This window comes from Podarcis cretensis (assembly GCF_951804945.1).
Source record: "Podarcis cretensis genome assembly, chromosome: 11".
Taxonomy (NCBI): domain Eukaryota; kingdom Metazoa; phylum Chordata; class Lepidosauria; order Squamata; family Lacertidae; genus Podarcis; species Podarcis cretensis.
Window position 1 is genome coordinate 41,860,136 of NC_137180.1, and position 22,547 is coordinate 41,882,682.

At 42.2% G+C, this 22,547-nt stretch overlaps 1 protein-coding gene and 1 long non-coding RNA gene across 7 annotated transcripts in view; one reads left to right on the forward strand and one right to left on the reverse strand.

The window, feature by feature from the left end:
- The window catches only part of PDE4D (phosphodiesterase 4D), a 645,912-nt gene that overhangs the window by 421,944 nt on the left and 201,421 nt on the right, over nt 1-22,547 (forward strand). The window contains exon 1 of one of the 6 annotated variants that reach the window (XM_079995475.1): nt 10,194-10,572. The exons of the other annotated variants lie outside the window; for them this stretch is intronic. Coding sequence (XP_079851601.1) covers nt 10,448-10,572 — 125 coding nt within the window. The 5' untranslated portion in view covers nt 10,194-10,447. Of the gene's footprint in view, nt 1-10,193; nt 10,573-22,547 lie in introns of those variants that run through there. 6 annotated transcript variants of the gene reach the window in all.
- LOC307226539 lies at nt 2,659-3,224 on the reverse strand. Its single transcript, XR_013843486.1, has 2 exons — nt 3,135-3,224; nt 2,659-2,943 (listed from the first exon to the last, which is right to left on the reverse strand). It is a non-coding gene; the product is annotated as an uncharacterized lncRNA (long non-coding RNA).

Below are 22,547 nucleotides of genomic sequence, written 5' to 3' on the forward strand. Positions count from 1 at the left end.
CTGACATCTGATGGGAGGGCGTTCCACAGGGCGGGCGCCACTACCGAGAAGGCCCTCTGCCTGGTTCCCTGTAACTTGGTTTCCTGTAGTGAGGGAACCGCCAGAAGGCCCTTGGTGCTGGACCTCAGTGTCCAGGCAGAACGATGGAGGTGGAGATGCTCCTTCAGATGATCCTCAGGGTCCCTTCTGACTCTACAATTCTATGATTCAATTCTATGGTCTTGGAGTGATATGCAGCTGTAGGTTAGAAAGTGAGAGAGAACGTCTTTTCATCCTTCTAGGACACCCCAGATGTTTTAGATCACTGCTTCCATTTGCCTCAACTAGCACACCATGCTGCCAGAGATGGGAGTTCATTTCATCTAACTACAATATTTATAGCCCATCCTGTATTCAAAGATCTCAGGGAAAGGGACAATGAAGCTCATTAAACATCACATTCCATGCTCATAAAAAACAGATAAAAATCAATTTCAGGCCATCATTGAACTGCAGCGGTGACCTAATCCAGCTGAATATTATTCACTCCCCAAAGGCTTGGCTAAATAGCCAGGTTTTTAAAGGTAAAGGTAAAGGTACCCCTGCCCGTACGGGCCAGTCTTGACAGACTCTGGGGTTGTGCGCCCATCTCTAGCTGGTTCTAAAGACGAGCATTGTAAGTGCCGGCCAAATTTCTAGGAGGAAGGGAGTTGCATAGGTGGGGTGCTATCAGAGAGAAGGCTGATTTGGTGATATGACTTACCTGTTATACTATAGTTGAGACTATAGATTGTAATGTTAAGGGCTGATTTTTCAGGTCAGCAATTCAAGAACCTGGTTCCCTATGTATTTTTATGGTTGTAAGAGATATAAAAGGAAAACATTGGTTCTTGGGTGTGATGTGCAGAATGAGCCTACAGAGGGCATTGCAATCCTTTTGATGTTGTGTAATCCAGCATTCTGTAGTGAAGTGGACTACGGTATTTTTCCATATGTTTCACAGAATAGTTAATTTTGCTATATCCTGCTAATATGCATAAGCAGTAAAAGTACGCATTATGCATCAGTGAGCCAGCTGAGAATTGTGTTTATGGGGATGAGACATGCTGCAGTTCCAGGTGTTGTTTTTGTAGCCTGGAACACAATTAATAGGAGTCATATTTGCCCCCTATTAAGATCTAAATGTCCTCAGGGTCTATAGTGGGGGTGGGGGTATCTCCCAACCTAGGTTTTTCTAGATGGTATTTCACACCCCCTCACACCCCCTTGTAGTTAAAGAATATTCCATGGCAAAAACTGTAAAATAAAATGTTACTTGCTAAATATTCCATTCCATTCAGTAGTATAGCAGGCTGCCAAACTGATTTAAGTGTATATTTACGTATAATTTAACATCCTGAACAATCCTATAAAAATAGAATTATGAATTGGAATTATTTTTGGAAGTGTCTTCAATTAAGAAAATTGGGAAAGAACAGTGAAAATAAAGATTTAAAGCAGACCTTAATACCTGAAAACCCAAAAAGATAATAATAAAATTAGTGGACAAAAATTAGAGCCAAGAATAAATCGCAGAAACCTTGGCTGTTGTGGAGTCACAGTATACACCAAATACATTGCAATCAGAAATGTCAGAAGTTGACTTGTTGAGGTAATAAAAAAGCCACGTCTAATGACACTTCTAATTCAACTTCCCATCATAAAGAAAACCAAAATGAAGATACTGATCTAATAAGTTCTATTACAAAAACTTTTGCTAGAAAAACAAAAAACCCTCAGAAGAAAGAATAAATAAATTTCTCAAAGAAACAAAAGTTTTCTAACAATACTGATTTTATTCTGTGAACTGCTCTGAGATCCCCAGGTATAGGGCAGGATATAAATAACAATAAAAAATATAATAATAATAATAATAATAATAATAATAATAATAATATATTGCAAGAAAAAGACAGATTTTTTAAAACATTGTGAAGAAAGAGATAAGCCCATGAGTTCCTTCCTCCTTTCTCTTTTGCACATTAATTATTTGTTTCCAGGGTTTCTAAAACTACAGTTTCCCATTGTGATGAAAATAAGAAATGGTGGCTTAAGCTCTCATTACAGTTTTAGCTTGTAAACCAGAATCAAGCTATGGTTTGCAATCCTGTTTTGTAGTCAAAGCACAGTTTCCCTGTTTGGACATAATGGACAGCTGTTGTGTAAGGAACTATGCAAATCGTTGAATTAAGTTACAAGGAAGGAGAGGAAAAGGGAATGGATAAGAACAGTACTCATTCGCAGCCTGATAAATCATGGTTTATTAAGCTACAATCACTACATTCAAACTGGGCCTTTATCTAGACATGTTACCATGGAATGGGCAGGTGTCTGTGTAACTTTTTCAAGGCATTTATTTATTTTATTCTCTCCCACCCACCACAAAAATTCAGTAGCTTGTATTATTATTTCGATTTGTTTGCTGCCAGCAGAGAATATTGTCCCAAGAAGCCAGTGGCTGTGGTTGGACCAATATTGCCAATAAGCAAGGGTGTGCAACAAACAAGCAGTGAGTAAGATTAACCACAGTTTGTCATACCATTTGACATTCTACGGTTAATTAAGCATAGCTTCTTTGTGGCCACACCAGATGCGGAGGGAGAAGCTTGTGAGCCCAGGAGAAAGCTAGGCTTGCCCCCATCATGATACACCAGAGTTTATTGTGATGTCAGAATGCAGCAAATGTGTCCATTGAAGGTTGTTCAAGATTAAGAAGGGTCCTCTTGGCTGATCTGACTGACTTGCAGGGAAGCTACCACTCTGAATATCAGTTTCTGGGAATCATGTATGAAGAGCGCTGTTCTTCTGTAGTCTTCTCATAGGCACCTGGCTGGCCACTGTGAGAAGAGAATGCTGGACTCCACAGGTCTTTGGTCTGATCCATCTGTGCTGTTTTTATGTTGTTAATGTAGTCAGTAGAATTTTCTGAAAGAGTGAAATGAAGCACTATAAAATTAGAGGTAGGGCCCCCAAAAAACTTCCCTTTTTAAAAACAACAACACCACAAAACAAAACAAAACAAAACAAAACAAAACAAAACCCATGCCCACCTGCCCCACACTTGATGTATAGGGCAGGTGGAGATGCAGCTGGATTGGCTGCTCACATCCCCATACCCTGCAGAAATCCAGGTTGAACTTCCTGCACATTAGTCGATATGCTAATGCTCAGTCCTGCTTGGTCACTGTCTCCCCTCCACCCCCATGGGTCAACATTGATGGGTAGGAGGGACTACGCAACTGTCAAGCTCCTGACATAATTGTGACATCAGATAATTCACAGGTATGTGGCCCATCTGTCAAAGTTGGCTCATGACATGCAGGGAGATCCGGCCTGCTTGGCAGAAAAGGTTCCCTAACTGTTTTACAGATCCTTAGAAGAATTAGGAGTTAGGTGATGGAGGAGTGAATGACTTGGTTCTTTTATGAAACTAAGCATTGTCCTGTTCACACAAAGTAAGTTGACTGCATTCATTGAGATTTACTCCCAGGCATTAGTGCTTCATTGCAACTTATTCTGACTCTCACCTTGAATCATTAGTTTTTCCAAACAATTACCATTTTAAGTCTCCCGTAGAATAGGCAAAGAAGACATCTTCTGCAATGCTAAAATGAAAAAATTAATAATGTCAAAGCTTAGTGAGATTCTTCAGGATAGATTTTTTGAAAAATAGATCCTTGAGGTGTATCTACACAACAACAGAAATCCATATGATGGCTTTGTGTAAGTTTCACTGCAGTGTGATTTGCATTGTACTGTGGATTGGGTATGCATCATCAGGACAAAAACCAACATATACAACAATACATTAAATCAGGGCTGAGGAACTTGAACTACAACTTCCACCATCCTGGCGTGATAGAATTTGAACATCTGGAGGGCCCTGGTTTCTTATCCCCGGACTAACTCCTTATAAGTCAACTTTGTACTGCTAACAGCAGTGCAAAGAGAAGTGAAGTACAATACAGTGGAATAAATTTCTGCTGCTTAGAAAAGGCAAGTGAGTCCTAAAGTAGCTGGTCTGTAGATCAGATTAATCTTTCCACGCTTAGAATTATGAAAGTCCAGTTTGCTCATTCCTCACAATACCTTCCCAAACATTTGCATGGCCAGATAACGTGCAAATGTTTGTATAGCATTTAGGCAAGTACTAGGTTATAGTAATCTCCCTCTTTATCAACTATATTTCTGGACAATGTAAATTATTGACAGGCAAGCATCATCAACAGGTCTTTTATATGTAGTCATCTTCATCATTTTCTCAGGGTACAAAAACATCACATGCTGAAAGGCAGAGTAGAAGATGTACTAACTGAAGCTGTTAACGAAGAATTCACTCCTGATGAGGTTGCAGGCAATGCAATGCCATGTTGGTAGATCAGAACATTGGGTAATGTTAGATTGAAGCACTGGCAATGTCACTATAGTGACAGAAGTCTAGGTAACAAAATTGTACTAGTAGTTTTATTGGTACAGGGCGAAAGACTCAGATCCCAACATCCAGTCCTTGAGAGGCACTTTGGTTCTGTCGTTCGTTCAAGTGTGATGGGGAAACTGTTGTTTTGGAATTAGTTATTATCTGTTGTTGCCTTGAATGGTCTGCTTTTTATGACGATGTTTATTTTTGTTGCAACATTTTATGGTTTTCAGTCTTGCAAGCTGCTTAGCATTTCTACGGGGAGAAAAATTGTGGAGTAAAAAATGACATACCTGGTCAAAGCATTTCTATAATACTTTTCATAGATTTAGGTTAAGGTTACCCGATATTTTTCAATGAATCCGGGGACACATTTCAACTTCCTACTAAATAGATGGATTTTGTCTGGGGACTGATTTGTAAATCCAGGGACTGCCCCTGGAAACGGGGATGTCTGGTAACCTTAATTTAGGTTGCCATCCTATAGACACTTGGGAGTACGTCTCTCTGAACTGAGTAGACATGGGTACCACTGCACTTTTAGACGTTTGCCTCAAAATTATCTGTCTTCTGGGGAATTGTTTGCCTGGGCTTTATTCAAAATTAACAATTTATAGGTAGAAATCCTTTTTTCCTGTTACTAACCTTCCTGTTAACTAGATGGTGGATGGAGGATTAGTAATAGGAGAAAAGGATGTCAAGCCATCAATTGTTAATTCTGAACATATTTTGTTTCCATCCATATCCATGGTATCCTAAATTAAGAAGTAAAACCATGGAAGCTGATATTGCATGAAGGAAAGAAAGGGACAGCGTGTATACTTAAAAATGAGACAGCCAGTCTCCACAGAGAATGCAAATTAAATTTTCAACAGTTGATACACCATGTGCCACAAAAACTATATACATTAACAATAGGTGGTACCGACCTAACATTTCTAAAATGTCTTTATTTTGCCTATTCAGTGAGAAGCATTTGTGCTACAATCCAGATATTATTCTAAACTTAGCAGCAGCAGCTGATATTCACACATTATATTCACCTAGGAAAATGAATAAACACAATTGTTCTGCTATGGAGCTCCAGCAATATGCTGCCCATGTATTTTAATGGGTAACATTATATACAATGGCAGCAATGGGTTGAAATCGTTTTAACTTTTTCTCTTTGAAATGGCTCTGTTGTACAAGTCTGGCAGTTTTATGTGTGATACTTACATATGCTCCCCTTTAATTTAGTTACATTTTAAAGGATTTTTTTAAATTTAAGAATAAGTCCATAATACTTGCTAGATAATTAAAAACATAATCATTAAAGCAACGTCTCCACTAAAGAAATGAAGAAGAAACCATGTGCATCAACAGTCACAAAGGAGTCCTATTTACAATCCAAAAAAATGCAAAATGCATGCACAAAACACCCAAGACCAAAACGATTCCCCCTCAGTTCAAATAATTCAATGAAAACCTTGATTCCTTAGATAAAATTTATTATTCGCTGAATAGTTTAAAGGAAACCTGTGATAGAATGATTGTTCTGTTGCTCTTGGCCTCTCCAAACAAGTGTTTTAATATGAATTTATCCTTAACACAATAATAATGCATTTGTGGTGGATTTATTTTGTTTTATTAATGTTTCTCCGATGTTTCCCAAAGCTGCCACATCATTGCTGTCCAGGGCTCTGTAGCAAAGCGAAAGGGGGAGAAAAAGAAACCAGACATTCATAGTATAAAAAGTTACAGAACAGCAGCAAGACGTTATGAGATATTCTCAGACTGGAAACGAAGCAGATGGGAATAGTGCAGAAAGTGAGATTGTGTGTGACTGCTCCAATAGCATCAGCAGCTTAAGTCATCATGAATAGGCAGCGAAAAGGGTGTCTGGGTGGGCCTCTTCCCGTTTGCTGATAAGTGTATAAGGCGCAATGTCTCATGCAAGGAATCAAGCATATTCATTGCTCCTGCAGGACTAGATTGGCACTTTTTGCTATTCAGAGCATACAGATCATTCGCTCAGCCGGGTCACCAAGGTCTCTGCATGACAGTATTTAAGCCTATGTTGGCACAAGCAATATGCTTCTCTTCTGTGGAAGTGAGGCCCTCCTAATCGCCTGCCTTTTTTGATGGAGGAGGGGGTTGACCAGCAGGAACGGGTGAGTAGCAACAGGGATAGTATTAACCACGCACGGGACACGAGTGGTGCTGTGGTCTAAACCACTGAGCCTCTTGAGCTTGCCGATCGGAAGCTCGGTGGTTCGAATTCATTGCAATGGAATGAGCTCCTGTTTCTCTGTCCCAGTTCCTGTCAACCTAGCAGTTCGAAAGCACACCAGTGCAAGTAGATAAATAGGTACTGCTGCAGCAGAAAGGTAAACGGTGTTTCCGTGCACTCTGGTTTCCGTCACGGTGTTCCATTGCACCAGAAGGAGTTTAATCATGTTGGCCACATGACCTGGAAAACTGTATGCAGACAAACACCAGCTCCCTCAGCCTGAAAGTGAGCTGAGCGCCGCAACTCCATAGTTGCCTTTGACTGGGCGTAACTGTCCAGGGGTTCTTTACCTTTACCTTTCGTATTTACCACATTTTGAGTTGTGGTCATCTCAGAGGGGATGGGATCGATTTTTAACAAGACCACTCTTCTTGATGCTCAAATTTCAAGGTACAGTGGTACCTCGGGTTAAGTACTTAATTCGTTCCGGAGATCCGTACTTAACCTGAAACTGTTCTCAACCTGAAGCACCACTTTAGCTAATGGGGCCTCCTGCTGCTGCCGCACCGCCAGAGCACAATTTCTGTTCTCATCCTGAAGCAAAGTTCTTAACTTGAAGCACTATTTCTGGTTACAGATAGGTAGCCGTGTTGGTCTGCCACAGTCAAAACAAAATAAAAAAATTCCTTCCAGTAGCACCTTAAAGACCAACTAAGTTAGTTCTTGGTATGAGCTTTTGTGTGCATGCACACTTCTTTCGTGTGCATGCACACTGTATCTGAAGAAGTGTGCATGCACACGAAAGCTCATACCAAGAACTAACTTAGTTGGTCTTTAAGGTGCTACTGGAAGGAATTTTTTTATTTTGTTTTCACTATTTCTGGGTTAGTGGAGTCTGTAACCTGAAGTGTATGTAACCTGAAGCGTATGTAACCTGAGGTACCACTGTAATTTGGCACCATCTCTACTTGCTTTACATGGGAACTTGTAGTTATGGGCCTGGCCTGACAGGAAGAGCTCTGCTGGATTAGTCCAAAGTCCCATCTAGTCCAGCATCCTATTTCTTACAGTGGCCAGCTGGATGCAGATGGGAAGCCCACAAGCAGGACAGAAGCACACCAGCACTGCCCCACTGCTGCCCCCCAGCAATTGGTATTCAGAGCCATGTTGTCTCTGGTCATGGAGGTCACATTTAGCCATCATGGCTAATAGACATGGATAGCTTTACCCTCCATGGTTTTGTCAAATTCCTTTTTAATGTCACCCAGGTTAATGGCCATCACCACATCATGTGGAAGCCTCCAAGTTAAAGTAAGCAAAAGCAAGCAGCTTGATGCAGATTTAAAATAGTTTAATTGCTTGAACACCTCTTCAGAAGATGCCTCAGAGGCACAGCCATTGTTCCCTTTTGCCAGGCAGTGTTACCCGGTTGGGGACTTAATTCAATAAAAACCCTGAAGACCCAAGTTCACATTCTCTGTACAGATTTTCCATCACAAAGAGCCCCGTATCCTGTTGCTATTAGGCTTAACAGTACTTTGCTAACCAAACCGGAACATTGGTTCATGATACCCATTGGCATTGCTAAGCAGTGGTGAATCTGTATGTCCACTTTTTCTCGAGGTGACTTTGAGCATCTGTGTCTATTATCACGAGCAAATGCTGAGCATTACTATGTAGGTGACCCTGAAATTGTGTGCTGAAACAATTGTGGAGAAAGACACACACGTTATATATATTGTTTGGGAAATAGTATGAAAAATACAAGGGAACCATGCACAGTGGTACCTCAGGTTAAGTACTTAATTTGTTCCGGAGGTCCGTACTTAACCTGAAACTGTTCTTAACCTGAAGCACCACTTTAGCTAATGGGGCTTCCTGCTGCCGCCGCGCTGCCAGAGCACGATTTCTGTTCTCATCCTGAAGCAAAGTTCTTAACCTGAGGTACTGTTTCTGGGTTAGCGGAGTCTGTAACCTGAAGTGTATGTAACCCGAGGTACCACTGTACAGCTATGAGGAAGTAAGTATAGATAAGCTGCAAGTAAAAACATGTTTTATTTTTTCCACTGTTGAGTGAACATTTAGGATTGATTTATAAGACCTTTCTTGAAGAAGAAGCAGCTGAAGAAGAAACTAACTTCAAGTCAGATTAGCTTTTTAATTTCTTTTATCTTTGGGGCGATGTGACTAGTTTTCCTAAAATAAAGGCTGGTCACATCCATGTTAATTTTCCAGCCTGCAGAATATGCAGCTGGAGAGGATCATTTTTTATTCCGGTTCTTGGACAACTGAGACAAACGTTTGGCACCTCTCCTGTCCTGTTATTTCAGTGCTGTCACCTCCTGCCCCCAACAACTTTCCAAAGCAACTCCCATTGGAACATAAGCAGACTGTTGAATCAGACCAGCTAAAGGTCAACCTAGCCTGTTTCCCGCAGTGACCAATCAGATGCTTATGGGAAGCCCACAAGCAGGGCAGGGAGACAATAGCTCTCCACCACAAGCTGCTTTCTAGCAACTGGTATAAAGTGAAATGTTGCCTCTGAACCTGGAGGTTCTGCTGAGCCTTTATTCATTTATTTCTAAGGGGCATGCATAAATATTAAAACGCGTACAGTGGATAAGATAAAATCAATAATAAAAACAGCTTCCTTTAAAATATCTGGTGAAATGGAAAAGTCTTGAGCATCTGAAGTTCAACAAGGACACATTATTTCCCACCAGCCTGCTGGGACTGAGGTTCTAATAATTCAGGCCTTCAGGGCTTGCTCTTGTGTATAGGAAAGCTCCTTATATTTGCAGCAGGAGCCCATGAAGTGAAAAGCCTCCAGCTCATTCACCCTTCTTCACTACAGCTGTCAAAATTGAGAAGAGGCTCCACGCAGGTGCCTGTAGCAGCTTTTTCCAGCCACTGGCTGGGATAGACTTCGTACAATGTGGAGCCTTATTCACAGGCTCCAGCATTTTAAAATCTAATCTAGACATCTTGCTTTTAGTTTGCTGGCTGCTGAGTTGTGCCCATGCAATGCGTTGTTGTCGTTTTTACTATAAATATTAACTTCTGAGTTTACATACAATGTGAGATAACTGTATCATTGGTTTTCAGCATATGTACACGGTGTAGACATGTTGCAGAGAGCTACAGTTGGCCCCAACTCCCTGACCAGTTGGTGTTGCGCGCATGTCACAGGGGAAATATCTGTCACCCTTTCACACATTTATATGGTGAAACCAGATAGATGAGCTTCTCCAGAAATGTGAAGCAGCCCTAATATATCATCTGCAGTTTTACTGTTCGCCATAGCTTTCGCATGTAGATAGACTGAGCTGAATTTTCAAAAGAGATCTGAAGAAGAGATTTGCAAGAAAAAGCACCGATGAATTTGAATAAGTGATTTCTCTTTCACCGGGGGAGAGCGTCATCTGAGTATAAATAGTCCGTCTCGGCCACCTATTGCTGCACTGTAATTGCAGGGAGCGAGTTTTTAGAGGCTGCATTTGCAGTTGAGCAAGCTGTGCTCAATGTCTGTTGGAAGTGGGGGAGTGGAACTAAGCTCCTGGGAAGCTTTCCATTTTATCGGTTCAACCCGATTGCAACTCGACTCTGAATAAATGCAAGCCACTGCCTGTCTATCAGGGTGAACACAGCAGCCGGAGAGACCAGGACCTTTTACCTTCCAGGCAGCCAGAGCACAAAGCTACACCTGAGCTGCCCACTGGAGTTGAATCCATTTCCCCAGATTTCCCAGGAATGTGTCCGTTTTGCCTTTAGCTTTCCTTTACAGCTTGTACCTGGATAAAATGAGTTTGCCATCCAGCTGTGAGCACCTGACTCTGGAGAAGGTGGCCAGGTTTCGAAGTGCCTTCATTCACGGATCACCCTATGCTATAAACAAGCCAATTGATATTAAACAGCAAAGGAGACGGTAACTTGGCGTTTTTTCCTGTTATTTTTAGCAAAATGACACACACCCCTTCCTCCTTTTCAGTTTACTGCTTTGTAATCTTTACTTACAGGGGAAGGGAGGGCTGTGTGTATTTGTGAAGAGAGGCATTGTAGCTACCTCTACTGCATATATTCCTTGATTACTTTTAAAAGCTGAAATTGAAAGTGTATGTGGTTTGAGAAAACAGCGAAAAACCCTTTGTTTTAAATGCACGGGGGTGGCAGTTCTGCTCAAAGTAAATACAAATGATAGGTGCAATCTGGTCATCAGGTATGTGTTACTGATTTGAATGGGGCTTATGCATCAGTACTAGGAAAAGAGTGGTAGTCAAATGTAATAACTGGTCATTTCTCTCACGCATTGTGCTCACACGTCAGCTTCTTTAATGTGTATTTTTAAAGTAAAAGCATTGCCAGGAACCTAGGAGCTGCACAACTAATTCAGCATGCCCCAAGAAGGCTTTTGGCGTAGGATCTTAAAGCAGCACTAATTTTGAAATAGAAGAGACTCTTAAAAGTACTTTGTGATGAATCATTATTATTACTACTATTAGCAGTATTGTTATCACTGTTGTTGGTGCACAAGGCGCTTTTCAGTTATGTTAGTGGCATAGGCAGGTCCTGGCTGCCAACAGCCTTGCAATATAAATCAGACTGTGATATAATAAGGGGTGTGCACACATGCATGCCTTGTTCAAAGGGACAAGGGAAGCAGGAGAGTCACCAAAGTTGGGCCAACCTGTAGCTATTGCTTCTTGGCCCAGAAATATAAAAATGAAGTCTCCTGTCAAGCAGAAGAATGAGGCAGAAGATGCAAGTCCAAATCAATGAGTCCAAAGTTCAACATAGTTAGGAAAGCTGTGAATGTGCTTTGTGCTGTTCTTGGGTCTGATGAGTACTGAATTCAGGGGCACTTTTATAAGACCCATGTAGCCTGGTGAGAAGCCCCTGTCCTTCCTGGAAATAGCAATACGTTAAGAAATGCACAAGTCTGCAACCCCGTAGCATGCTTTTTCCTTATGCTTCATCTTCCTGTCGTGTGCTTTGTACCTTGCAAATTGTCTATAGGACAAGGGCACTTTCCCCCCCGACATCACTGCTGAATTCACTTCAATTTTGGGAGTGGATTTACTTTGTTTCCTTTTTAGAAAAACAAGCCAGGCATGCTCCCCTCTTTGGAGTCTCTAACTTTAAGGCAGGGATGAAGAACCCCAGCCATTATAGCCAATGGCTAGGGATAATGGGAGTTGTAATCTAGCAACTGCGGGTTTAAGGTGTGCTTTAAGCTGTGTACTCCTCAAAAAGAGTTCATGAAGAAACACTTTTGCAAAGAGGTCTGTGTAAGGCCACGGAAACCTGCAAAAGGTGTTCTATAGAGGTTTTCAGGCTACAGTTTTCAACAGCTCCAACCAGGATGGCTAATGGTCAGGGATAGCATGAGTTGTAGTCCAACAATATGTCAAGAGCACTGTGTTGGCTACCTCTCCTGTTAGGGATTTTGTAGGTAGGTTTGTGCAGTGTCAAAGAAAGAAGAACTGTAGGAGATTCATGCATGATCAGACCGAAGGTCTGTCTAGTCCAGCACTCTTCTAATTTTCAACGGTGCCTTGCTAGGTGCTTGTAAGGCATGTTAACCTACCCTAGCCACATCTGCTCTTCAAAAACTGAGGTTCTGGCTAGCTATCAATGACCAGTGTGGTGTGGTTGTTAGAGTGTCAGGCTAGGACCTTTGAGACCAGAGTTCAGATCCCTGCTCAGTCATGAAGCCCAGTGGGGCCAGTTTGATTTCTCAGCCTAACCTACCTCACAGGGTTGTTGTGAGCATAAAATGGAGTCATCAAAGCATAAAATTGTTGGAAGGGACCACAGGGGTCATCTAGTCCAACCCCCTGCTGTGCAGGGATTTTTTTTGCCCAATGTGGGGCTTGAACCCACAATCCTGAGATTAAGAGTCTCATGCTGTACTGATCTATGGAGAGTGGAGAGAACCATGTTCACCACTTTTAGCTCCTTGGGAAAAAGGTGGGATGGAAATGTAAATAATAATTAAAATAATAGTTTATAATAACAATGTCCATTGGTAGACGTAACCTCCATGAATTTTTCTAATCCCTCTATTAAGCCATCTAAGCCAGTGACTGCCATTAATGGTAATGAATTCTCTAAGCTGGCTATGTGTTGTTTGAAATAGTGCCTCCTTTTGTCCCGTTTGTTTGTTTAAAATTTCATATACTGCATTCTCTGCCAAAGACATGCTACTCAAAGGCACCGTACAACATAGCAGAACCAAATGCAATAAAAACATCCCAAAGACACAATAAAAATAGAGTCAGCCAGCATATAAAGCACAGCTAAAAAGATCCCAGCAGAGGGAAACCACTTTTGAAAGCTATTAACCAGCCCAAAATGTATTCTGGAAGAGCTATATACTAGTCTTCTGGCATTTAGTACCCAGCTGGGCTTCCCTTGGCAAAGTGTACCATGATGTAGGTGCCACCAGGAAGAAGGCATAGCTCCAAATCCTTGCAGTTGTTACTTTTGGAATATGGGACAGAGCACTGCTCTGAACCCACTGTTGTTCTGTTCCATTGAGTGTCCCTGACTTCAACAATTCTATGAAAGGGAAGACAAATTATTTCTGTTCACGCGCTCCATATCATTCATAGTTGTACAAACTTAATTGTAGAAACATAGGTAAAGGACCTCTGGATGGTTAAGTCCAGTCAAAGGCGACTATGGGGTTGTGGTGCTCATCTTATCTGCATATGGATCACTTTGTTTGCTCAGAAATCTTTTCCTGCTCTACATTTTGTTTTTATGGACATAGGATAGCCAGATCCATTCACAGTATCCCAGATGTAGACCTGCTGTTTATATAATGGCATTAGGATATGACGGACAGTAAGAGTTCTTCAGTCTCTTTCCAAATAATTCCTAACACTGAATTTGCCTTTTCAGCTGTTACCGCACAATGGTTGCATTTGAATGTAACAGTGAACTACTGTGCTATACTAGGGATTACTATGATGATGTATTGAATCTATATACCGCCCTATACCCAGGGGTCTCAGGGCGGCTGAAGGCTGTGTTCACCCTTTGCCACCCTGCATGCCATTGGTGGTATGGCCAAAAGTGGGTGTGATCACCCCAGACTTTTGCTTGTGTGCATGTGCACAACTGCACACAACCGCACAAACCCTTCTCGAGGCTTGTATGTGTCACAGAAAGCCATAGTTTCATGTTACACAAAAATCAAGTCACTGTTGATGTTTTCAAGGAACAATCTACTATGACCCCAAGTTCCTTTTTGTGGGTTGTCACAACCTCTTCTATGACCTCTTCTATGGCATGGTGGTGGTGTAATAGGAATAAGTTCATTTCAGCAACCTTGAGGAAATGCAGGTGTTGTGCACCATCAAATTAGCTTTTCTTACTTTAAAAAGAGTAAAAATTCCCCGGAAAGCCAGCAGAGGAATGGGACACACCTTTCCGGGGTGAAAGGAGGTGGCAAAATTAGCATTCAAAATGGCAGTTGGGTCTGATACTGAGAAGGGAGGCAGCAGGAATGAGATCAGGGACAGAGAGAGTGGGAGCAAGAGTGGAACCGGAACTCATAGCAAGGGAGATATTCTGTTCAATTGTAATTACTCGCTGATAGCGGTAGAGCAGGCATTCTTCATTTGGTTCATATCATCTGCTATGGCTTTCTTTCATGACCTCAGTGTCTGTGGCTATGAAGAAACAGCACCAGGACCCTTGCCTAGCATATTCATTGCTTAGGAATGTTTTGTGATAAGACCAGTCCCTGTTGAAATATAGCTCAAAATGCTTTGGCCTCAGAGTTCTTCCCAAGTATTCTGATGAGGTTTTTTACAAAGTTGCATAAAGTGGAAGCTCTTCAACACATGGGTTCCATGAATATACGGAGTGATCAGAAATCTGGATTGACACTCCAGAAGGATTTCAGTGTAATATTTTTTTAAAATTGCTACTGTTCCTGCTTGATGTGTCCAGATCTAACAACTTCAAGATTTTAGGGTGTATTAAGATATTAGATTTTCTGTCTTAGAATCATAGAATTGTAGAGTTGGAAGAAACCCCAAAGGTCCTCTCGCCCAAGCCCTTGCGGTGAAGGAATCTCAACTAAAGCATCCATGACAGATGGCCACCCAACCTCTGCTTAAAAAGCTCCAAGGAAGGAAAGTCCACCACCTCCCAAGGGAATCCGTTCCATGTCAAACAGCTGTTGGCCACCAGAAAGTTCTTCCTGATGTTGAGTTGGTATCTCCTTTCTTGTAACATAAAGCCAGTGGTTTGGGTCCTACCCTCTGGAGCGGGAGAAAGCAAGCTGGCTCCATCTTCCAGGTGACAGCCCTTTAACTATTTCAAGATGGCCATCATATCACTTCTAAGTCTCCTCTTATCCAGGCTAAACATTCCTAATTATTTCAACCATTCGTCATAAGGCTGGTTTTTAGACCCTTAATCATCTTGGTTTCCCTCCTCTGCACTTGTTCCAGCTTTTCAATATCCTTCTTAATTTGTGACGCCCAGAACGGGACACGGTATTCCAAGTGTGGTCTGACCAGGGCAGAATAGAGTGGTAATATTACTTGCTTTAGATGCTATACCTCTGCTGATGCAGCCTAGAATAGTGTTAGCTTTTTTTTTGCTTCTGCATCTCATGTTAAACTTGTGGTCTACTAAGATCCCTAGATCCTTTTCACATGTACTGCTGGCAAGCCATCCGCCCCCCCCCCCAATATTATATCTATGCAGCTGGTTCTTCCTGCCTAAGTGCAGAACCTTGCATTTGTCCCTGTTGAAATTCATTTTGCTAGTTTGGGCCCAGTTCTCCAATCTGTTAAGGTAATCTTGAATACCAGTTCTGTCTTCTGCGACGTTGGCTACCCTTTGAAAGTTGCTCTCCTCCGCATTAAAATATTTATTGCAGATAAATGAAAATGCAGTCGCATTAGCAACTTGTATATTATGAGTATCATTTTTAGTCCAGCTACAACTTGTCCTTCCTCTCATTATTGTTGAAATAGCAAGTCACACTACTTTAAACAAAAACAAAAACCCACCCTCAGTAACATTTAAGGTTAGAGGATGTGTGTGGACCTGTGTAAATACTGCCGAAGTTGGGGCAATATTGGTCAACAACAACAACAACAACAACAACAACAACAACAACAACAACAATTTATTATTTCTACCCCACCCATCTGGCTGAGTTCCCCCAGCCACTCTGGGCAGCTTCCAATGAAAGATTAAAAATACATTAAAACATCAGTCATTAAAAACTTCCCTAAACAGGGCTGCCTTCAGATGTCTTCTAAATGTCATATAGTTATTTATTTCTTTGACGTTTGGTGGGAGGGTGTTCCACAGGGCGGGCGCCACTACCAAGAAGGCCCTCTGCCTGGTTCCCCGTAACTTCCCTTCTCGCAGTGAGGGAACCGCCAGAAGGCCCTCGGAGCTGGACCTCAGTGTCTGGGTTCAAGGGTGGGGGTGGAGATGCTCCTTCAGATATACAGGACCTGGCAATGTGTCCTCTGTTGGATCGCAGCCCCCTCCCCAAGTCTGTGAGCCCACCAGTGGGCTAGCACGATAGTGGTGATAGGCAGCAGCAGCTTCCACTCAGGGCTGAACCCAGGCGCTACTGCCATTTTAAATTCCCAGTTCACAGGGAGGGGGCAGAGCACATGTCACTAGAGCCTGGGCAGCCGACCAAGGCTTGCCTGCTGATGATGCCAGCATGTGGACAGAGTGCCACAGCCACATTTCACACTAAGTGGCCTGAAAAGGCTTGAGCATGAAGAGCAGCCTTCTATTTTTATTCCATTTTAAAATGTGAAAGTGCTCCCGAATAACAGCAGACTTTCAGAGAAAAGGCCCTGGATACAGTCAGCATTATTTCATGCCATCAGTCTGCTCATTGTCTTGCTCAATTGGTAGCTATGGAAATGAATCAACAGTAATGGCCTATTGGTGAAAGCTAGGACCCAAACTATGGTGTGTCTATTAGCTGTGCCTTAGTGCCTCTAAAAATAGAAAGAGATAACAAATGGGGCCCAACATGCTTCCAGCATGTGCCTGAGCTTGTACATCATGTTCTGAGAAATAAAAATTTAAAAATGGAAGCTCTCAATGACATCAATACAGTTGATTAGAAACAGATTGGGGGAGTTTGTGTTGTTCCAGTGCAAGTGCCCTGCTCCCCACCCCCCAAATCCCTCTTAGTTTATTAGCTGCAGGGGTGGAGATTTCATATCTTCTCTTGACAGCTATACTGCCTTGTCTTTACCAGTTTTCTTTGGGGGAATGGTAGGAATTTAGGAAAATAATAATAATAATAATAATAATAATAATAATAACAACAACAACAACAACAACAACAACAACAACAACAACATCAACAACAACAACAACAACAATAATAATAATTGTACCCCACCCATGTGACTAGGTTGCCCCAGGCACTCTGGGCGGCTTCCTATATAAAAACACAATTAAACATTTAAAAGCCATCTCTATATAGACCCCTTCTACTGGACAGGACTGGTCCTACTGTTAGGCAGAGTGAGGCAGCCACCTCAGGCAACTGATTTTGAGTGTCACAAAAGGGCAGCAAATGCTCCATTATTTAGCCTATTATCATTGCATTTTTATAGCCGGAGGAAGACAAGTCACTCATGGGATTTTTCTGCCTCAGGTACAAAAATAACTTTGCCTTGGCTACTAAGCACCTTTACGTGCTTGGGAGGGAGAACCATTTGCTGCTGTGCCTCAGGCAGCAAAATGCCTTGAGCCATTCTTGAACGCTGAAGGTACAAACTCTTTATCTTTTGAGAAAGATGCCTCAGGTGTATATTTTTGAGACCCAGTGTGTTTTTCTTGTAGTGTGTGCAGTTATTTATATTTGAGAAATTAACAAAATATCTTGACATACATCATCAAAGTCATCATGACCAGTTTATTTATATGTTGCCTTTCTGTGAAAAAGAGGGAAAGAAATCATGCTCAAAGTGGCTTAAAACAAGGAGAACAGCAATACACCCCAAAGTCAACAACCACAAAGATCGTTTCAAAATAATGGGAATACTAAAACAGCAACATACAAAACAGCAACATATCAAACAAGCATCTCGATACTGTAAATGCAACAACATTATACCTCCTGGCAATACAAAAAATAGCAAGTTAGAAGGAAAATGTTTTTGTTCTATGCCATTGAGAACCAGTGTATATTATCTGGAGCAGAGTGGTTGTCCCATGTTGCGCTAGATAGCTTTTTTTTTTAAAAAAATGAATATTTATTGTCCTCTTTTAAAATTCAGTAACAGTCCCAAAGTGCGCAAGAATAATAATATACTCTCTCCATATTAAACAGAATAATTAAAATCATAAAAGTAGGAGACGGAAATGGCTAAAAATCTAAAAACACAGAGGAAGCAGCTAAAACAACAGATTTAAACTACCCAGTTTTATAAGCCGTTGTGTCATTCTGTAAAAAGAGTACTGCTACTAATACTGAAGAGCTTGGGCAAACAGAAAGTTCATACTGTGGCAACTAAAGCTTAATAACGAGGGTGCTTGATGAATCTTCTCAAGAGGAACGTGCCACCTAGGAAAGGCCATTTCCTTGCTGCTGCTCCAAATATGGAAGCCCTCAGAGGAGGTAAAAGGTAAAGGACCCCTGGACAGATATGTCCAGTCAAAGGCGACGATGGGGTTGTGGCACTCATCTCGCTTTCAGGCTGAGGGAGCCGGCGTTTGTCCACAGACAGCTGTGCTGTCGCCAGCATGACTAAACCGCTATTGACACGTGGAGGACCGTGACGAGTTGCACATGGAAACGCCGTTCACCTTCCTGCCGTAGTGGTGTCTATTTATCTACTTGCACTGGCGTGCTTTCGAACTGCTAGGTTGGCAGGAGCTGAGACAGAGCAACAGGAGTTCACCCTGTTATGTGGATTTGAACTACCGACCTTCTGATCGGCAAGCCCAAGAGGCTCCATGGTTTAGGCCACAGCGCCACCCACATCAGAGGAGGAGATGTGATGAAAATCTCAATTCTCACACAAATTTGTGTAGAAAACGCCATACGTGTCTGCATCTTCCAGTCACACCTGGGCTTGTCAGCATTACCCCAGCCATGTTGGAGATGCCTACCCATGAGCAGCTCCTATGCAGCAACACAGGAGCAATGTTTAAATTGCTCATAGCGTGTTGGCTGATTGCACGGGGCTTTCCCATGAAATTTGTACCTTGAAATGACAGTTCAGTGAGGGAAAAGCCCTGTGATTGACCCTTTCCCATTTTGTTGGGTTGTTGAAACATGACTCCTGAGTGATGCGGGAGCTTCTCACAGAAAAACAACTCCCACACAGCTAGGGCAACATCTAAAAGGCTCTATTGTTAGAACAGGTTGTATGATTATGTAACACGCTTGCAGCAACCAAACAGTGAGGAAGCAGCAGCAGCAATACCATGCTGCCAAGGGTAATGTGGGCCTCTTAGTTTTATAGCCAAGCCATATCCCTTCCTTTAGTTGTTGTGAAGACGGCATCTTCTGTGTGGTAAATGTGGCACAGCTGAACCACTTCAGCCTGCTTGTCTTTCAGATGAATTACGGTAACCTTGTTGCTACTTGACTTCGGAGGGGGGGGGGCACTCCATGAGCTTTAGATTGGGCTGCCATTGTTCTCCTAAGGTGGCCACTTCTGCATAGGCAAAGAAGTGGAAATGCAACACATTAAAAGAAGCAAGAGGTGATAGGTTTGCTTATAAACTGAGGCTGGCTCCTGATAAGATGGAGATTCTGTGCATGGGTGGTTCCTGGGTCTGGGAATTAGGTGTAAACCCTGTTCTTGGAGGGCTTGCACTCCCACCTGAAGGAACCGGCTGACAGTCTGAGTGTACTCTTGGGTTCCACCTTGTCACTGCAGTCTCAAGTGGCGTCCATGTCCAGTATGCCCATCTTAGACTGGTTCACCAGCCATGGGTATTCCTTGGCCTCAGTTGTCCATGCTTTGGTGACCTCTTGCCTGGATTGCTGCAATGTGCTGCATGTGGGGCTGCTGCTAGTGTAGAAGGTGGCTTCTAGTTTGCTTGAACAGTTGGATGCAGCTCAGTGGGACCATGAGTTACTGTCCTGGCTGACAGAGAGGTACTGGGCCCAGGTCAAGTTATTACTTGAACTTAGGTCTTGTATTAGGCATGCAAGGCATAAGATAGCTTGGGATCCAAGTACCTAGAAGAGTGCCTTCCCTGTGATTATCAGGGAAGCCATTGTTGGTAGAGACACCACTGGGGGTTGCCCATTTAATGGAGACTCATGACAGGACCTTCTCGGTGGTGGTCCCCTATTTGTGGAACGTCCTCGCTGGTGAGGTGCATCTGCCTCCCTCATTATTAACATTTAGGAGAAACTTAAAAACATTTCTGTTTATCCAGGCATTTGATGGTTGAAAATTCTGTCTCTGGCAGCCCTGAAATTACTGGTTTGAGAGTTTTTAGGGGTTTTTAGCTGTTTTTAGAAGGTTCATTTTAACTGTTTTAAGTTTCTAATTGTGTTTGCTTAGTATTGCTATGTTTGCCACCTGGGACTCCTTTGGAGGAAGATGCAATATATATATATTTAATAAATAAATTTATGAATATCCAAATTTATATATATATAGATGCAGTATGTCTCCAAACGCCCGTTGCAGAGAATCACAAGTAGCAAGGATGCTACTGGTTTCAGGTTCTACTTTCAGGCTTCCCATATAGAAATCCAGTTGGCCTCTGTGAGAACAGGGCATTAGACTAGTTGGCCCTTTGGCCTGATCCAGTGAAGCTCTTCTTACGCATTTAAGTCATAAAATATAAGAATGAAATTCCCCTTTCCTAGGATCAGTGAAGAAACTCATTGCTGCTGCCAGGTTAAAGTTTCTTAAACTATAGTTTCTTACTGCACCCTTGTGTTTTAAGTGGTGATTTTCCCTTCGGTTGCTGGCATTTAGAAAAAAAAAACCAGCAGAATCATTTATTTCGATATAAAGAGGAAATACCATTGAGTTTGGTTTTATTGCACGCACGGCAGTTTGAAGTGTTGCCTGGGAACTCTTCTTGGATGAAAGATGGCATAGCAAAGAGACATTAAGCTGTTCCTGCTTGTGGTTCTTAGAAGCTTCTACGTTGCTTCATGAACTAGTGTGGTGAGGATCCATGTACCTTTGTTTCCCCTCTCCATTTCAAAAAGCTGTCTTTGGACTTCAGGCATGCTGGTTCTTGAAATACAATGTAAATCAATAAAAATAATTCCAAAAGCTGACTTGTTAACTTGTAAGGTCCATACCTCAAGCCTTTTTCCCCCTACCACTCCCCTAGACCCCACCAACCTTTGACAGCAGTGGCAATAAGAAAAACTGCTGGGATGAATGGAGAGTGTAGATTGCTCTCTCTCTCTCTCTCTCTCTCTCTCTCTCTCTCTCTCTCTCTCTCTCTCCCCCTCTCCCTCTTTCCTTCATCAGATGAGTCATTTGATGAGCTGGGAGAGGGCAATATGTCTACACTTAATTTGATCATGCCCATTGATAGGCAGCCACCAGAGTGTTGGCCAAAGGTTAGCAACCTTTGAACTGGCTGCTTGAGACGGCCCCTGCAGGTGCTGCCACAGACACTATCTGACAGTCGAGGTGTGTGAAACCAATATAAATAAACTTAGGCAAAGTGTAGGTACTTATCAGATCCAGCTACTGAGAGTCTCTCAAAACTATTCTTCATTCAGTACAAGGAAATTTATGTTAGGTCCCAGTTTGTAGTTCTGAGCAAACAAGAGCATCATAACTCTGGTATTAAAAACCAAACATATAAATCCTCTCCAAATTAACATGCAAATGTTATCTCATTTACAAGCTTTCCTTCACTGAGAGTAATGGTCTGGAACCAAGGTCAGGTATATTTCAAACAACCTTTCTGTAAGGAATGCCATTCAAGAATTGCCCAAGAATTATAGGGATTTGCAGGTCCTTACCAGAGCAGACCATTAGCTGTGCTAATGAAAATAGTTGAGAGAGAAGTGAAACCTGACAGTGCAGTTGTTATATTATATTATGTTATGTTATTATTTTATCATTAAATTAAAATTCCATTTCTCCTGGGACAGGTCTACCTCAATTCAATTCTTCAGCCTCACTTCATTTTAGAGCTTGACTCTGCCTGAATCTTTATACTCAGAAGTAGGGAGGTTAAGAAATATCCCCCCTTAAGACTGAAATCCTATAGCACGAGTTGACAACATGGTGCCCTCTAATGTTGTTAAGACTATAACTCCCATCACCCCTGGCTAAGACTGATGGGGGCTGGAGTCTTTGGGTGGGCATTATGTTGCCTAATCTTTGGGTGGGCATTATGTTGCCTAATCCTGCTATAACACACCTGGGAGTAAGCTCTCTATTGCAAGTGATGAGACTTAACTGCTGAGTAGACATGCATACGATTGGACTGCTGGTGAGCATACTTATCTGACATATCCCAACTTGAGCAGAATGGAAAGAAAGTTAAAGGACTGTTCCATTCACCCAGCATCTAACTGTTCAAGCAAAAAATACATACAAATATAGATTTTTGCTGGTTGGCATATGTTTGAGCCTATTTTTGTTTTCATGGACACAAAGTCACAGTTACGGTAATTTCCTGCCTTCTTGCTGCTAGTGTCACACTGATCTGTACAGGTTAATGAGATTTCCTAAATCCATGAATGAATGTAGATAGATGCTTGTCCCTTAAGAGGCCAATGTGTTTCTTTTCCATTTGAAGATAAATACTCCATGAGATTTTCAAACACGGGATAATGCTTCCCAGCATGAGCACAGTAGCCACACCTGGAGAGATCCCCATAGGCTGCCCTAGAAGTCTGTCCGCCCACCTGCTCCCAGCACACAGGTGCATGTGGCTCCCCAT